Source organism: Danio aesculapii, chromosome 4, assembly GCF_903798145.1.
Source record: "Danio aesculapii chromosome 4, fDanAes4.1, whole genome shotgun sequence".
Lineage (NCBI taxonomy): Eukaryota > Metazoa > Chordata > Actinopteri > Cypriniformes > Danionidae > Danio > Danio aesculapii.
This window is the reverse complement of record NC_079438.1, coordinates 32875726-32892641: the sequence shown is the minus strand read 5'-3', so window position 1 is coordinate 32892641 and position 16916 is coordinate 32875726. Positions and strand designations below refer to the sequence as shown.

Genomic DNA, 16916 nt, shown 5'->3' with positions numbered 1-16916 from the left:
TCAGCTTTTCTGTTGTCCAGGAGTTGGAGGCGTATGTGTCGGACTCAGACTCTGATACGGAGTGGAGAGGAGGATCTGACATGTTTTCTCCATGTGAACTGGAGCGCCAGCGTCGAGAACGCGAAGAGTCCAGGCGTGTTTTACTGGAGCTCAAGTCCGTCCTGGGGATACGAACGTCAGATGGAGAGAGAGACAAACGCAAACTTTTGCTGTTCAGTGATCAGGGTACGACACACACAAAAACACACACTGCCCTCTGTCATACTACCTCATTATATAAGGTGAAACATTGTTGGCCTAATGGCCTTTGTCCAGTCTAATGGGGAAAAACATCCAAAATTAGGTGTTTTTTTTTGTGGCGCTTTATAAATTTGTGTCTCTATATTTAAAAATGTGAACATGTTTTAAGGCTGTTTGTTCGGAAATAAAAAGAACAATTCTCTTGTACTGAGCCATAAATCTCCACTTCCGCAGGTCTTATATGCATGAAACAGGAGGTTTTTAGAGGGATACATCCATACATAAATTGCTTATTATGTATATTTTTTTATTATGATATGTGCAGTATTTTCTGAATTATGGAGTGATGATGAAGTGGTTCCCTCTGTAAAAACCTTTACCTGTAATATCAGAATCAGAATCAGTTTTATTGCCAAGTGTGCTTCACACACACAAGGAATTTGTTTTGGCTACAGAAGCTTCCAGTGTACATAAAGTGACAAGTGACAACACAAAATAAATCTGAAAAAATAAACTAATAATAATAAAAGAAGATAAACATTAAAGCCGAACCAGACGGTGATTGAAGTGTAGAGGATGGATTGGACGACAGCTGAGTAGAACTGTACGAGTAGCTCCTGTGGCAGGTTGAACTTCCTCAGCTGACGAAGGAAGTACAGTCTCTGCTGGGCTTTCTTCACAATAGAGTCTATATGAATGTCCCACTTCAGATCCTGAGAGATGGTGGTGCCCAGGAACCTGAGTGACTCTACTGCAGCCACAGTGCTGTTCATGATGGTGAGTGGGGGGAGTGCAGGGGGGTTTCTCCTGAAGTCCACTATCATCTCCACTGTTTTGAGCGTGTTCAGCTCCAGGTTGTTGTATCTGCACCATAACGCCAGCCGCTCCACCTCCTGTCTGTATGCAGACTCGTCACCGTTCTGGATGAGGCCGATAACAGTAGTGTCGTCTGCAAACTTAATGAGTTTGATGGAGGGGTCTTTTGCAGTGCAGTCGTTGGTGTACAGGGAGAAGAGCAGTGGAGAAAGAACACATCCCTGGGGGGCACCAGTGCTGATGGTGCGGCTGTCGGATGTGATTTTGCCCATTCTGACTAGCTGTTGTCTATCTGTCAGAAAGCTGGTGATCCATTGACAGACAGAGCTAGGAACAGAGAGCTGGGCCAGTTTGTACTCAAGCAGTGATGGGACGATGGTGTTAAAGGCAGAACTGAAGTCCACAAACAGAATCCTTGCGTAGTTCCCTGGTTTGTCCAGATGTTGTAGGGTATAATGCAGTCCCATGTTGACTGCATCATCCACAGACCGGTTTGCTCTATAGGCGAACTGCAGGGGGTCCATCAGGGGTCCAGTGATGTCCTTCAGATATGCTAGCACCAGTCTTTCGAATGACTTCATGGCCACAGATGTTAAGGCCACAGGTCTGTAGTAATTGAGTCCTGTGATCTTTGGCTTCTTCGGGATTGGGATGATGGTGGAGCGCTTAAAGCAGGATGGAACTTTGCGCTGTTCCAGTGATCTATTGAAGATATGTGAGAAAATGGGAGCCAGCTGGTCAGCGCAGGTTCTCAGACAGGCTGGTGAGACACCATCTGGCCCTGGTGCTTTCCTTCTCTTCTGTTTACTGAAGATCTGACGCACATGATCCTCACTGATCTGAAGAGCAGGGGGGGAGAGGAAGATGGCTGGAGGTGTTGATGGCCGTGTAGGGCGATGGTCCGGGCTGTGTTGGTGTGGTGTTGATGGCTGTGTAGGGAGATGGTCCAGGCTGTGTTGATGTGGTGTTGATGGCTGTGTAGGGAGATGATCCGGGCGGGTGTGAGGTGTCTGGTCATAGGTGTCAAACCTACAGTAGAACATATTCAGCTCGTTTGCAATATGTTTATTGCTGTCGATACTGGGGGACGGTGTCTTGTAATTAGTGAAATCCTTTAAGCCTCTCCACACTGATGCAGGGTCGTTAGCTGAAAACTGGTTTTGCAGCTTTTTGGCATAGCTTTTCTTAGCCACACCAATCTCCTTTGTCAATGTGTTCCTGGCCTGATTGTACAGGATCCTGTCACCACTCCTGTAAGCATCCTCTTTGGCCTGACGAAGCTGTCTGAGTTTTGGTGTGAACCATGGTTTATCATTGTTAAATGACAAGTAGGTCCTGGTAGGGATGCATAACTCCTCACAGAAACTGATGTATGATGTTACAGTCTCTGTGAGCTCGTCCAGATCTGTGGCTGCAGCTTCAAAAACATTCCAGTCAGTGCATTCAAAACAGGCTTGTAAGACCTGCTCTGTGTCGTTGGTCCATCTCTTGACAGTCCTTAATACTGGCTTAGTAGTTTTAAGTTTTTGCCTGTAAGTTGGTATAAGATGAACCAGGCAGTGATCGGAGAGTCCTAGAGCTGCTCTGGCGACGGAGCGATATGCATCCTTTATTGTGTTGTAGCAATGGTCTAAAATGTTATTGTCTCTGGTGGGGCATGTAATGTGCTGTTTGAATTTAGGCAGCTCATGTGTGAGTTTTGCCTGATTAAAGTCCCCAAGAATGATAAAAACAGAGTCCGGGTGTTGTTGTTCTGTCTCTGTGATCAGATCAGCCAGCTGTTGCAGCGCAGTACTCACGTGTGCTTGCGGTGGAATGTAAACACAGACGAGAATGAACGAGGAAAACTCTCTTGGTGAATAAAACGGCTTACAGTTAATGAAAAGCACTTCCACATCAGGACAGCACATCTTCTTTAACACAGTTACATCCGTACACCACCTTCTGTTGATGTAAAAGCATGTCCCACCACCGCGCGTTTTGCCCGTTGACTCCGTATCGCGATCTGCTCTGTACAGCTGAAAGTCCGGTAGGTTTAATGCGCTGTCCGGAATGGCTTCATTTAGCCAGGTTTCCGTGAAACACAGGACAGCAGAGTTGTTAAAGTTCTTGTTTTTGCATGTGAGCAGAAGTAGTTCGTCCATTTTGTTAGGAAGAGAGCGGAGATTCGCCAGGTGAATGCTGGGCAGCGCCGTTCTGAAGCCGCGCTGTCTTAGCCTGACGAGCGCGCCGGCTCGCTTCCCACGCTTGCGCGTCTTGTAGCGTTTCCACAATGCGGCTGCTCCGCCGACCACAATGTTCCGCAAAACGCCACAAAAATCAAAATCCAGTTCTTGATTAGTTGGTGTGCACTGCCGAATGTTCAGCAGCTCGTCCCTGGTGTAACTGATCGTATTTGATAAACATAAAACAGGACAGACTAACAAAAACAGTGCAAACACTGGAGAGCCCCACACCGAAGCGGCCATCCACGGCGCCATCTTTTTTATAATATGTCAAATAATAAAAAAATATTTAAGCATTTTAAACCATCATACACTTGTTTTTGCATATATACACAGTGGTGTGAAAAAGTTTTCGCCTCTTACTGATTCCTTATGCACACTTTAATTTTACACTCTTATTTACACGTTAATGTTTCAGATCATCAAACAAATTTAAATATTAGTCAAAGATAACAAGTAAACACATCATGCGGTTTTGAAACAAAGGTTTTTATTGTTAAAAACTTAATAACAAGTTGGGCCACTTTTAGCAGCAACAATTGCAATCAAGCCTACAATAAGTCTGTTACAGCTCTGTGGAGGAATTTTGACCCACTCATCTTTGCGGAATTGTTGTAATTCAGCCACATTGAAGGGTATTTGAGCATGAACCAACTTTTTTAAGGTCATGCCAAAACATCTCAATTGAATTTAGGTCAGGACTTTGACTAGGCCACTCCAAAGTCTTCATTTTGTTTTCTTAAGCCAATCAGAAGTGGATTGCTGGTGTGCTGTGGATCATTGTCCTGCTGCAGAACCCAAGTTCCCCTTCGGATGGGGAACTCTAATGCTATGTGGAAACTTCCACTATGGGGATTTCGTCAGAAACCAATCATCTGAAAGAGTATAAAAACGGGCCAATGAAATGCCAATGAGTTGGCAGCGTCAGCGTGCACAGCTGGCGTCAATGACAATCAGTCATGCTATAAAGACGCAGCCAGTGCCATGCTCGACATCCTTTCGCTTTCAGAGCCTTTCACGAAGCTTCTGAGAGAGTCTTTGAGGGTATCTCCAACCTGTGTCTACAGAGAGAGATCGAGAAGCAGCTTCTCCCGGTCCAGAGCGCGTATACGCAGTGGCAGATGGTCAAGCTGGGTATTTCTCCCTTGCCTGGCGTTCTTTGGGTCCGGTCCTCCAAGAGCGGTTTTGTATATAGGAAAAAAGCTTTCCTAAAGAGCAACACGGACGTGCAGCGCGTCTTTTTCAAGACGTCACTCCGACCGTGCGTTTCTGGATGCGGTGGTTTCCTATCCCCGGATGATGGGCACGAGCACAGCGTTTCATGTCTGGGGGTCCAGCATGTTAATGCGGTGCTCGCGGGCAGTGCATGCCATCACTGATGTCATGTCTGTTGCGCAGTTAAGATCGCGGCTCGCTCTTGCAAAAGAGCCACCCACCCCAGTTGTCCCCCGCACTGCGGTTGGCACTCGGGCAGATCTGAGGGTTTCAGTGGGAGTAAATCTCTCGCTCCTCCACGCGCTCTATCCAAGCTTCAGGTGAAGAGAAGCGCTCTGTCCTTGGATGGTCGCTCTCTCACCTGATGACACCGGGGGTCAGATGTCCATCGCTGCATCGGAGGACGGGCTGTCATTGTCTGATGAGGATGCGAGCCCGCTCGCTCCCTCCCTCCAGGGTGGAGAGCGCAGCGTTGGCATCTAAAAAGCAGACATGATGGCCGTGCTTTCTCGGGCTGCTTCGGCCGTGGGTCTGGTGATGGTTTATCCCCCAGCCCCGCGGCCGGACCGACTAGATGGGTGTGATGTGGAGGATATAAAGAGGAAAGACCTTCAAAGCCTCCCGTCCCCTTCTTCCCGGAAGTGCACAGTAAACTCACGCAGTCCTGAGGGCACTTTTTTTCTGCCCGATCTGCATGCACTTCCATCCTCAACATCCTTGGGGGTTGGGCTGTCAAGGTCTGACGAGGATTCGAACCCGCTCGCTCCCTCCGGGACTATGAGCGCGGCGTCGAATCCAGAAGCAGACTTTGCGGCTGTGCTTCCCCAGGCTGCTTCGGCCGTGGCTCTGGAGATGGTTTATCCCCCAGCCCCGCGGCCGGACCGATTAGAGGGGTGGGATGTGGAGGATGAAGGCGAGACCTTCTAAGCCTCCCCATCCCCTTCTTCCTGGATGGGCACAGTAGGCTCACGCAGTGTGCTGCGTGCGCCTTCCCCTTCACCATGCACGCTATGGCCACCTACCAGCGCTACCAAGCGCAGGCGCTGGCCCGGCTGCGCGAGGATGGTTCCGACCCAGGACTGAGCATGCGCTCCGCACCGCAACCGACTATGCTCTTACAAAAAAAGTCGGCTGTGTGTGCCCTGGGAAGGACAATGATCACATCCGTGATCCAGGAATGCCACCTCAGGCTAAACCTGGTGATGTGCGTGACGTTGACAAAGTTCGCTTTCTTAACTCACCCATATCCCAGGCTGGCCTGTTCAGCGACACTGGCGGTGAATTCGCCCAGGAATTCACGCCGGTGATAGAGCAGTCGGAGGCGATGGGTGAGGTCTCTATCGGCAGGATTGTATGACCGCTCCCCCCCGCCGAGCCGTCCACATCCACTGCTTTTTCGCCGAGGACGCCCGCCTGCAGCTTTGCTTCGCCGCACCCGCCTGCGCCTCCGGCCACGCGGCTGCGCTGAGCATCGCGCAGGCAACCAGCATCCCCCGCCCAGGGCACCGCTAAGTTCGATAAAACGGACCGCGAAGCGTCCCTGAGGCGGGCCATCTGGGGAGGAGGGAATTTGCTCTTTCCCGGCTGGAGGGCGGGGCACTTATTTAACAGCGTAAAAAAAAAAAACACCATCAAATCCTCAGTGAAAGAGCATTTTTCCCCTCCTCCGGATGTGACAGCCCGAACACTGCCAGTCTGGGACGCTATGCCTTCCAGCTCGCAGGATCGGTGCATTTCGCCAATGGCTCACGGAGCGCGAGAGAACGGTCTCCTTTCTCTCCACTCCCAGCCCCTCTTCTGGAGTTTGAGTGTGAGACGAGAACATCTCCTCTCCTGCTCTCCTGTGGGACCCCAGCGCTCCCCGGATGAGCCCACTCACTCCACGCTGCCCCGCCGCTGGCACGTCAGCGATCGTGCGGGTGGGACCATTTGCGGGGGCTCTGCCTGCCTGGTTAGCACGGGCCAGGCCATCGCAATGGCTCATCTATACGACCAGACTCGGCTATGCAATTCAGTTCACCAGGGTCAGTCCTGCGTCCGCCCCTGTCTTGCGAGACGAGATTGCTGTCCTCCTGGCGAAGGATGCAATCGAGCCGGCCCTCCAGCTGAGATGGAGGGCGGGTTTTACAGCCTGTACTTCATTGTGCCCAAAAAGAGCGGTGGGCTATGGCCAATCCTATATCTGCACATTTTGAACCGCTGCCTTCACAAGGCTGCGCTTCGGAATGCTTACACAGATGCGCATCACGCGATGCGTTCGTCCTCAGGATTGGTTTGCAGCAATAGATCTGAAGGATGCGTATTTTCATATCTCCACACTTCCACGCCACCGGCAGTTTCTGCGGTTTGCGTTCGAAGGTCGAGCATGGCAATACAAGGTCCTCCCCTTCGGGCTCTCTCTGTCTCCGCGAGTTTTCACCAAGCTCGCGGAGGGTGCCCTCGCGCCTCTTCGGCTCGCCGGCATCCGCACGCTCAATTATCTTGATGACTGGCTGATTTTTTGCCCACTCTCGGGAGCAATTGATTATGCACAGAGACAAGGTACTCCTGCACCTCCGCCCATTGGGGTTTCAGGTCAACCGAGAAAAGAGCAAGCTCGCCCCCGTGCAGAGCATCTCCTTTCTCGGGTTAGAGCTGGACTCGATCACTATAGAGCCGCGCCTCTCACGAGAGCGCGCCGAGGTAAGGCTGAACTGTCTGAGAGAGTTCGACAGGAAAAAAGTGGTCCCCCTGAAATTATTTCAGAGGCTCCTGGGGCATATGGCATCCGCAGCCACGGCCACGCCGCTTAGATTGCTCCATATGAGACCACCACAGCATTGGCTTCACGATCGGGTCCCTAGACGCGCATGGCACGCGGGTACACACCGAGTGACTGTCACTGCGCTGTTGCCGCACCCTCACCCCCTGGAAAGGACCCCTCCTTCCTACGGGCCAGTGTGCCCCTAGGTCAGGCGTCCAGGCAGGCTGTCGTTTCGGCAGATGCATCCAGTATGGGGTGGGGGGGCCGTGTGTAGCGGGCATGCTGCTGCGGACCTGTGGAGGGGAACCCAGCTGCATTAGCATATCAACTGCCTAGAGCTGTTGGCAGTGTTTCTCGCTCTGCGCCGCTTTTTACCAGTGCTGAGGGGGCAACACGTGCTGGTCAGGATGGACATCACGGCCGCGGTAGCGTATTCCATCCGGATGGGGGGTATACGCTCCCGCTGCATGTCTCAGCTCGCTCGCCGTCTGCTCCTCTGGAGTCATTTGCGGCTGAAGTCGCTGCTTGCTATTCACACCCCGGATGGGCTCAACCGTGCGGCCAACAGGCTCTCACGGCAGCTCCTTCCCCGGGAGAATGGCGACTCCATCCCGAGTCTCGGGGCATGCGTAAGTATGCACTTCCCCCAGTGAGCCTACTCGCGCAGTTTCTGTGCAAGGTCAGGGAGGACGAGGGGCAGGTCTTGCTAGTTGCGCCCCCTGGCCCAACCGGACCTGGATATCAGAACTCTCCCTCCTCGCGATGCCCCCCCTGGCGAGTCCCTTTGAGAGAGGACCTACTCTTTCAGGGACAGGGCACCATCTGGCACCCTCGCTTAGTTCTGTGGAACCTCCACGTGTGGTCCATAAGACGCGACGAGGAAGACTTAGGTAACCTACCGTTGGCGGTGGTTAATACCATCACTCAGGCTAGTGCACCCTCTACGAGGCATGCCTACGCCCTGGAGTGGAGTCTATTCACTGAGTGGTGCACTTCTCACCGAGAAGACCCCCGATCTTGCTAGATCAGTGTTGTGCTTTCTTTCCTTCAGGACAGTTGGAGCGAAGGCTGTCGTGCTCCACACTGAGGGTTTACGTGGCCACCATCTCCGCTCATCATGATGCGTGGATGGCGGCACCGTGGGGAGGCATAACCTCATCATCCGGTTCCTCAGAGGTGCGAGGCGGATGTTTCCACTCCGCCCCCCTCTCATGCCCTCTTGAGATCTCGCGGTAGTGCTACGAGCCTACGTGGGGATCCCTTCGAACCACTCGACTCAGTATCTTTGAGATTTCTGTCCTTGAAGACAGCTCTGCTGGTCGCATTGGCATCGGTTAAGAGGGTTGGGTACCTGGAGGCATTTTCGGTCAGTGACTCGTGCCTAGAATTTGGGCCGGCCTACTCTCACGTTGTCCTGAGACCCCGGCCCGGCTATGTGCCCAAGGTTCCTACCACGCCGTTTAAGGATCAGGTAGTGAGCCTGCAAGCGCTGCCCGCGGAGGAGGCAGACCCAGCCCTTTCATTGTTGTGTCCTGTTCGCGCTTTGCAAATATATGTGGACCACACTCAGAGCCTTAGATCCTCTGACCAGCTCTTTGTCCGTTACAGTGGTCGGCAGATGGGAAGTGCCGTATCTAAACGGAGGTTGGCCCACTGGATAGTGGATGCCATCTCCCTCGCTTTTGAGCCAGGGTGAGCCGTGTCCCCCGGGGGTGAGAGTGCACTCCACACGGAGCATCGCATCCTCCTGGGCGTTAGCACGCGGCGCCTCTCTGACAGACATTGTAGAGCTACGGGTTGGGTGACACCCAATACATTTGCAAGGTTACATCTGCGAGTGGAGCCGGTTTCCTCAAGGGTATAAGGTAACCCTTGGTGATTGAGGAAACGATTCGGTTAAGGTGTCGAAATACGCTTGCCGCGCCACTCTCCCTAACCCGGAGATAGGTGCGCTTTTTCAGCTTTGTCAGTTAGTTCCCCATTTTTTGGCGAACCCTGCAGAGTTCCTCAGAGGCCCCCAGCACCTGACTCAGCGGAGGAGTCAGGTGTTGGCCCGTTACGTTGTTGGCATGCCCGCTGGTCAGCCCACGTTCTGGGTAATGGTGCCTGCTATGCGTGATCCCCGCTGGCGATCCCATTCGTTCACTCAGCCACGGTATAGTCCCCCCTTCTAGGGCAGGCTCGTGTCTTCCCTCCCCGCTAACCATCCTTATGCAAGGACTCCCCATCTCTGGGCTAGTCCATAGGTTGTCACCAGGTCTCCCCTCTGGGTAACAAGTGAGCTCCGCAGCGTCCTCCCTATCGGGACTGAACGCTTTCCCAACGTACTGTCGTATCAAAACCTATTTTACTGGGTTATTGCGACTCCCCGAAAAGTATAACTGTTCTGGAACAGGTAAGTGAGGGCCAGGGGACATGTTGGAAGACTGTGTCTCGGGGCGTTGTAGGTGCGCTCGCTCTACTGCGAGGCACACCCTTCGCCAGGGATGCAGTAAGGTTCTTTCGTTGTGGCGTTTTCCATAGATTTCCCCATAGTGGAAGTTTCCACATAGCATTGGAGTTCCCCATCCGAAGGGGAATGCTACGGTTACCAAAGTAACCCTTCGTTCCCCGAGGGGGGGAATGGAAATGCTATGTTCCTTCGCCACAACGATTGTCCCTTAGCTGTTGAGCGTGAAAGTCTCTTCAGCTAGAAAAGGATGTCGAGCATGGCACTGGCTGCGTCTTTACAGCATGACTGATTGTCATTGACACCAGCTGTGCACGCTGACGCTGCCAACTCATTGGCATTTCATTGGCCCGTTTTTAAACTCTTTCAGATGATTGGTTTCTGACGAAATCCCCATAGTGGAAGTTTCCACATAGCATTTCCGTTCGCCCCCTCGGGGAACGGAGGGTGACTTTAGTAAGCGAGTGAGTGCGAGAGACAAGATATTAGTTTTAATAACTAATTTATAATAAGTAACTTTTATTCTTGATATAATAACAGTAGTACAAAATTATTTAGCAAAATACTAGTATTGAGCTTGTTAAACCACTTGTACCTTGAAAAATAAAAACACTTGTTTTTTTTTTGTAACATTGTAGTTTTACTCCATTCTTTATTTATTTATTTATTTGTACTTTTAGATTTTTTTCTTTAGCTGCTCTGGCTCCATTTGCCAAGGACCCTTCAGAAACCGACACAAATTCTTTAGATCCAAAAATTTTGTTTTTGCATATACACACAATGGTGTGAACAAGTTTTTGCCTCTTACTGATTTCTTGTTTTATTTCTTATTTATATAATTTTTTTGCATGTTTGTCACACTTTAATGTTTCAGATCATCAGACAAATCTAAATATTAGTCAAAGATAACACAAGTGAACACATCATGTAGTTTTGAAACAAAGGTTTTTTATTGTTAACGGAAAACAAAATACAAAACTATATAGCCCTGTGTGAAGAAGTCTAAACCTAATAACAGGTTGGGCCACCTTTAGAAGCAACAATTGCAATCAAACTTTTCATTTTCATTTTCAAACTTTTCACTTTTCAACATAACTTCCATTGAGTCTGTTACAGCTTTGTGGAGGAATCTTTGCAGAATTGTAGTAATTCAGCCACATTGGAGGGTTTTTAAGCATGAACCAACTTTTTAAGGTCATGCCAAAACATCTCAATTGGATTCAGGTCAGGACTTTGACTATGCCACTCCAAAGTCATTTTGTTTTCTTAAGCCAATTAGAAAATTATTGCTGGTGTGCTGTGGATCATTGTCCTGCTGCAGAACCCAAGTTGCTTCAGTTTGATGATCTGAAACACAGGCAGGTGTCTCACGAGTGTGAGACAAGATATTAATTTTAATAACTAATTTATAATATGTAATTTCTTTTGTCCTTGCCATAATAAAAGTAGTACATAATTATTTAGCAAAATACTAGTGTTGAGTTTTACTCCACTCTTTATTTATTTATTTGTACTTTTTGATTTCTTCTTTAGCTGCTCTTGCTCCATTTGCCAAGGACTCTTCAGAAAACGACACAAACTCTTTAGATCCCGAAATTTCATTGGACTCGACGACCGCCACAATCAACCACGTCTCCCCACTTGACGAACAAAATAAAAACACCTCACAAACTGAAATTCTGAACGCACAAGAGGAAGAAAACCAACCAGTGACTGAATTCACCTGCGGAGATTCAGACTTGTCTGCAGCAGCTAAAGATGCCGCTGAAGAAGCTCCACAGGAAACACAGCTCTTCCAGTCGGATGGGCTCATAGACGCCGGGCATGACGGGATACATCCGCTTTCAGCCCGAGTGCCTACAGTATCAGTGATGGACAGGTTGACTGAACTGCACGGCACAGAAGCGATCAGTTTTAGCTCTGCTTTGGCTGCTCAGGTAGCGGCACGTTCACATACGTTCACAAACATGCAGGAATGCACATATGAGGACTCGGACGAGGAAGAGGAAGTGACATCACAGCAGACCAGAGAAAGTGAGGACGACTGAAAAGGCAGGTTATTTATTCTCATCTATTCGGTTTGGTATTTAATGAGTTTGATTTCAGGTCACAGACATCATTGGATGTAGCTGGTGTGTGTTTTGTTGTTTTCAAGTGTGTTTATTTGTGTGTTTGGGGAAGTTTGTTAAAGTTCTGCTCCTCATGGCTGCCCTCAGGTACAGACTGACACATGCTGGTATACAAAAATACAGAGCAACAACTAGATGTATTCTAACATAAAAATACTCAAAAGTGCCTGACACTAACTCAAAAGTACCTGTCAGGTATATATATATATATATATATATATATATATATATATATATATATATATTATATATATATATATATATATATATATATATATATAAATTTGCATAAAGAAAATTAAGCCTATTTTATTTAGTTTTTCGTTAGTTATTCATCTTATTTTTTTATTTTTCTAGAAATTTTTAAAATATACTGTGTATATTTTAAATTTGAACTAAAGCTTGTGTTTTTACATTGCTGTAATGAGAATATATTTTATTATTTAGCATTTTTGGTAATCAGAATTAGATTTCTTTTTTAACCTTTAAAGCAATTGTATGTTTTTTCTGTAGGTTTTATTTTTGCATTGCAGAAATGACGGTTATACCACTGATGAATTGATATCTTCTAAATTGCAGTATTTTTCCCCCTTTAGTTGTTTCACTATTTTATTTTTGTGTTTTTTCTAATGAACATTTTGGCCCTGATTACACCACTAATATTTTTATAGATTTTTTCCCATTGTAGGAATGACAATGAGATCCCACCCCCCACCTCCCTACCACACGTTACAGTAATAACAATTTTGTTAAATAAATTCAAGTAAACAATACACACAATCAAAATAAATCTTCATAGTTCCAAAGAAATAGGCAAATTTCCATTATGCAAATTTGTATTCATATTGTTTTATAACAATGTTGTCCCAGTGGATTGCAACTGGCATGATGTCCTCAAAAAAGACTGCATCTCTCCAGCAGCGAAGTCTCCTTTCTGAACGTTTGTTTTTGTGAGGTCGTTCTTTAGTGAAATAAATAGATGCCCTCATTTCATTTCTGCTTCATCAAACTTTGACACACACAACTGTTCTTACGCAGCTGGAGTTTCACCATGGTGACCATCACAAGGTTATTATTCTTTCAAAGAAAATGACAAACATTTAAAATATACTTATCCATTAAAAATCTTGTTAATTACAGTAAAAATATAAATATATAAACCTAATTTTTGTCAGGTACTTATTATGATAACTTTTTTTGTATCAAATATTGCTCAAGGTTGACATAGCCTTTCACATAAAACTATTTTTAAACTCAAACCCACTATTAACACTGTGGAAAAAAAATACAAAGCGAACTTGAACTTGCCTTAAACACGTTCCCCTTGTAAAGACTGTTGCACTTTACAGTTAAATGTTATGAGACCTAGAATGTCAATGACAAATGTTGCTAAAAAAGAGAGGAAAATCTTAGATATAATAATGTTTGTATGTAAATTATATGATGGTTTTCTTTGGTCCAATATTCCTGAGTTTCCCCCATGCATATATGCATGATTTCAAACACTTGTCTTGGCCTGGCAGAGACTGTCTATGTGTGTTTGTCTTCACTCAGCACCAGTTTTGCCTTTTTTTTAAAGGGTTGATTTTTTTTCCCTCACTCCAAAAGTGTCAATCTTGCATTTCATCTGTGAAATAAAGTATATGTACATATATGTGTGTTTGTCTTTAGTGGCTTCACACTAAAATGACTTGTGAGCACAGAAACACATGCAATTAGAGCAAAGTTACTGCCATCTACTGGACAATGTAATAAAAACTAAATGAATAATGATAAAAATTTATATATACAGTTGAAGTCAGAATTATTAGCTGCGCCGTTTATTTTTCCCCCAATTTCTGTTTAACACAGAGCAGATTTTTTTTCAACATATTTCTATACATAATAGTTTTAATAACTCATTTCTATATCTTAGCTAATTTATAACTAATTTATTTTATCTTTGCCATGATGACAGTAAATAATATTTCACTAGATATTTTTTAAAACACTTCTGTACAGCTTAAAGTGACATTTAAAGGCGTAACTAGGATAATTAGGTTAACTAGGCAGGTTAGGGTAATTAGGCAAGTCATTGTGTAAGGATAGTTTGTTCTGTAGACTATCGAAAAATATATATCGCTTGAAGGGGCTAATAATTTTGTCCTTAATTGTTTTTAAAAAATTGTAAAACTTTTTATTCTAGCCGAAATAAAACAAAGACTTTCTCCAGAAGAAAAAATATTATCAGACATACTTTGAAAATGTCCTTGCTCTGTTAAACATCATTTTTTAGGAAGTATTTTAAAAAGAAATAAAATTCGAAGGGGGGCTAATAGCTCTGACTCTCTGTGTGTGTGTGTGTGTGTGTGTGTGTGTGTGTGTGTGTCATTATATATATATATATATATATATATATATATATATATATATATATATATATATATATATATATATATATATATATATAATTACCAAATTTCCCCCACAAATTTTTCTATTACAAAAAATGTTTAATTATGAAAAACATAATGACAATTATGAAATATTTTTAAATAATTTACTTTATCATTACTGCATTATATATGAATTACTGTTAAAATTATGAAATATAATAATCTTATATGCATATTATAATATTCATATTATCATAAACATTTCAAATCACAGAGCTACTATTATAATTATTGATATATGCATCTGTGTATTTCATTGTTTAATACAAAAAACACTACGTTTTATGTCCTATACATTATACATACTATTTATATAATGATATTTATTCATTCACTGTTAGTTTATTTTAAAATGTATTAAAATTCAATAAATAAGTAGTCACTTATTTTATAGTCTTTTATTGGTAACATAGTATTTGTTATCTGTATTATTCATTCTATTATTATTTTACTGTAAAACAAGACGCAAACTAATTGCTAAATACCTTGCCTACACATTACAGCAACATCAGCATATATGAATATGGAATTAATACTTTGCAAGTTAAAAAATAAACCTGCACTGTAAAGCAGTTTCTATGAATGGATTTCCTTCATTAATATTCCGCTCGTCACTTTAACATACCCCACAATAGTGGAACAGGCGTGAATTATGAATATTAACTATATACAATGACGTTAGCACAATGGACCTAACTGATAGGCTAAGCAGCACGACACGCTCGTCAACTGGCCAATGAACGACTCCGTCAGCGAAGGCATGCTTATAAATATTAATAGAATCACATTTCTGGAGTCTCAGCGCCAGCGTTTTTTAGGTAATACTCATGAGCTGATTCTTCGCCATAGTAGGACTGTATAATTTCGCATTCAGCGTCATGCGACCAGCTGATTCGGCAGCTTTTCTCTGCACCTCCCACAATGCATCGGTCTCTGTCCACTCGAGTCCGCAGTCATGGAGGCGAACGGGCTGCCGGTGCCGCCGGTAATGGACACGCTGATCGTTAACGGGGAACGAGAAGCCGAAGACCCCGCCAAGAAGAAGAAGAGGAAGAAGAAGAAAAACAAGTCAGCTGTTTCCGGTGAGCTTCTCGTTCTGTAGTGAAGTGTTGAGGCCCCTGATGTTTAAATGTATATATTTGTAAATCAGCTGTGCTTTAAATAGTCAGCTGTGAACTCAGATTAACTCGAGACAGAGCTGTATCTCTTTGAAACGTGTGTGTGTGTGTGCAACTCAGGCAGTAAAATATCTGAAGGCAAGTTTTTTTAAACAGTAGTGATTTATTTGGACACTGGAAAATATTTATAAAACAATTTTTATAACAAGGCACTTTACAGACATAAAATGTGCAGCAGTAAAAGGCACAAGGATAAATGCAAAATAAAGTAATAATAAAAATAATTTAAAAACACATAAAATAGTAATAATATATCTAAAAATCATATAAAAGTCAAAATCAAATAAAAGCCACCCTAAAAAAGTAAGTTTTAAGAGATGATTTAAAAATACAATACAATAAATTGTGAATATCAGAGGGTAAAGATATATTAATATTATTTTAGCTTCTTTCATAAAGATTGTACAGTTCTGAGAACCTAAAGAAGTTTTGTAAACTTTTAAATGCCGTTTTATGTTAATATTTAGGAAAACATAAGTATATGTTAAAGTTTTACAGTGTTTTGTTTATTATATATTAATTAATATGATATCATTTCTTGTATATGCTTATTTTTTATTTCTACATTCTTCTATATTTCATTTAGGTTGTTTGGAGATACTGAAATTACTTAAAATATAGTTTTATATTTACATCTTGCACTTCTAACTGTATTATGCATTTATAATTTTATGTAATGTTTTATTTTTAAATGTTCTTATATTTGTGGAATAACAAACTGCTATCTAGACACTCCAATTCTGGAATCATAATATCAGTATTTTTTAGAATACTGTAAACTATATTAATATAAATTAATGTTATATTTTAAAAATATTTGTTTATTTATAAATAATTTCAGTATTACATGTTTCTTTGTCTTTGTATTTTATAATTAATCTAAATATAAAATGTTATTGGTGGTCAACAAAGTTTGGAGCATTTCAAGATCAACCCCCAAAAGTAATCCTAATACACAATTAATCATATTTCTTTGCTTAGTACATCCCAAAAAAATTATATTTAGGTTGGCAGTTGGCTAATGTTTGATCCTAACATGGCCAGAAATGCCATTTAGTTAGGCTGCTAGCCATAAATAATGAGTTTAAATCAATCTTGTTGTTTCATATTGCTATTGAATTTAATTAAAAGTTTACTCAAAAATGAAAATGTGGGAAACTGATAGCCATTGACTTTCATAACAGGAAAAAAAATGCTAATTGTTAGTTCACTCAAAAGTAAAATTGTCGGAAACTGATAGCAATAGACTTCCATAGCAATAAAACTACTATGGAAGTCAAATGAAGTTTCCAACATTCTTCAAAATATCTTCTTTTTTTGTTCAATGAGAGAGACTCAAATTTTTGAACAAATGAGCAAATGAAGGCTTTTCCAGTAATGGGTTGCAGCAGGAAGGGCATCCGCTGCGTAAAACATGTGCTGGAAAAGTTGGCGGTTCATTCCGCTGTGGTGACCCTAGATTAATAAAGGGACTAAGCTGACAAGA

The 16916-nt window shown here is 44.0% G+C and overlaps 2 protein-coding genes across 2 annotated transcripts in view; both read left to right on the top strand.

Annotated features, from left to right (window-relative positions):
• Window positions 1–12010, top strand: part of vezt (vezatin, adherens junctions transmembrane protein) — a 47310-nt gene extending 35300 nt beyond the window's left edge. Inside the window, exons 11-12 of the mRNA XM_056455511.1 lie at window positions 21–225; window positions 11222–12010. Coding sequence (XP_056311486.1) covers window positions 21–225; window positions 11222–11736 — 720 coding nt within the window. The 3' untranslated portion in view covers window positions 11737–12010. The remainder of the gene's footprint in view (window positions 1–20; window positions 226–11221) is intronic.
• Window positions 12011–15161: 3151 nt separating this feature from the next.
• Window positions 15162–16916, top strand: part of metap2a (methionyl aminopeptidase 2a) — a 22595-nt gene continuing 20840 nt past the window's right edge. The window contains exon 1 of the mRNA XM_056455479.1: window positions 15162–15334. Within this exon, the coding sequence (XP_056311454.1) occupies window positions 15208–15334 (127 nt within the window). The 5' untranslated portion in view covers window positions 15162–15207. The remainder of the gene's footprint in view (window positions 15335–16916) is intronic.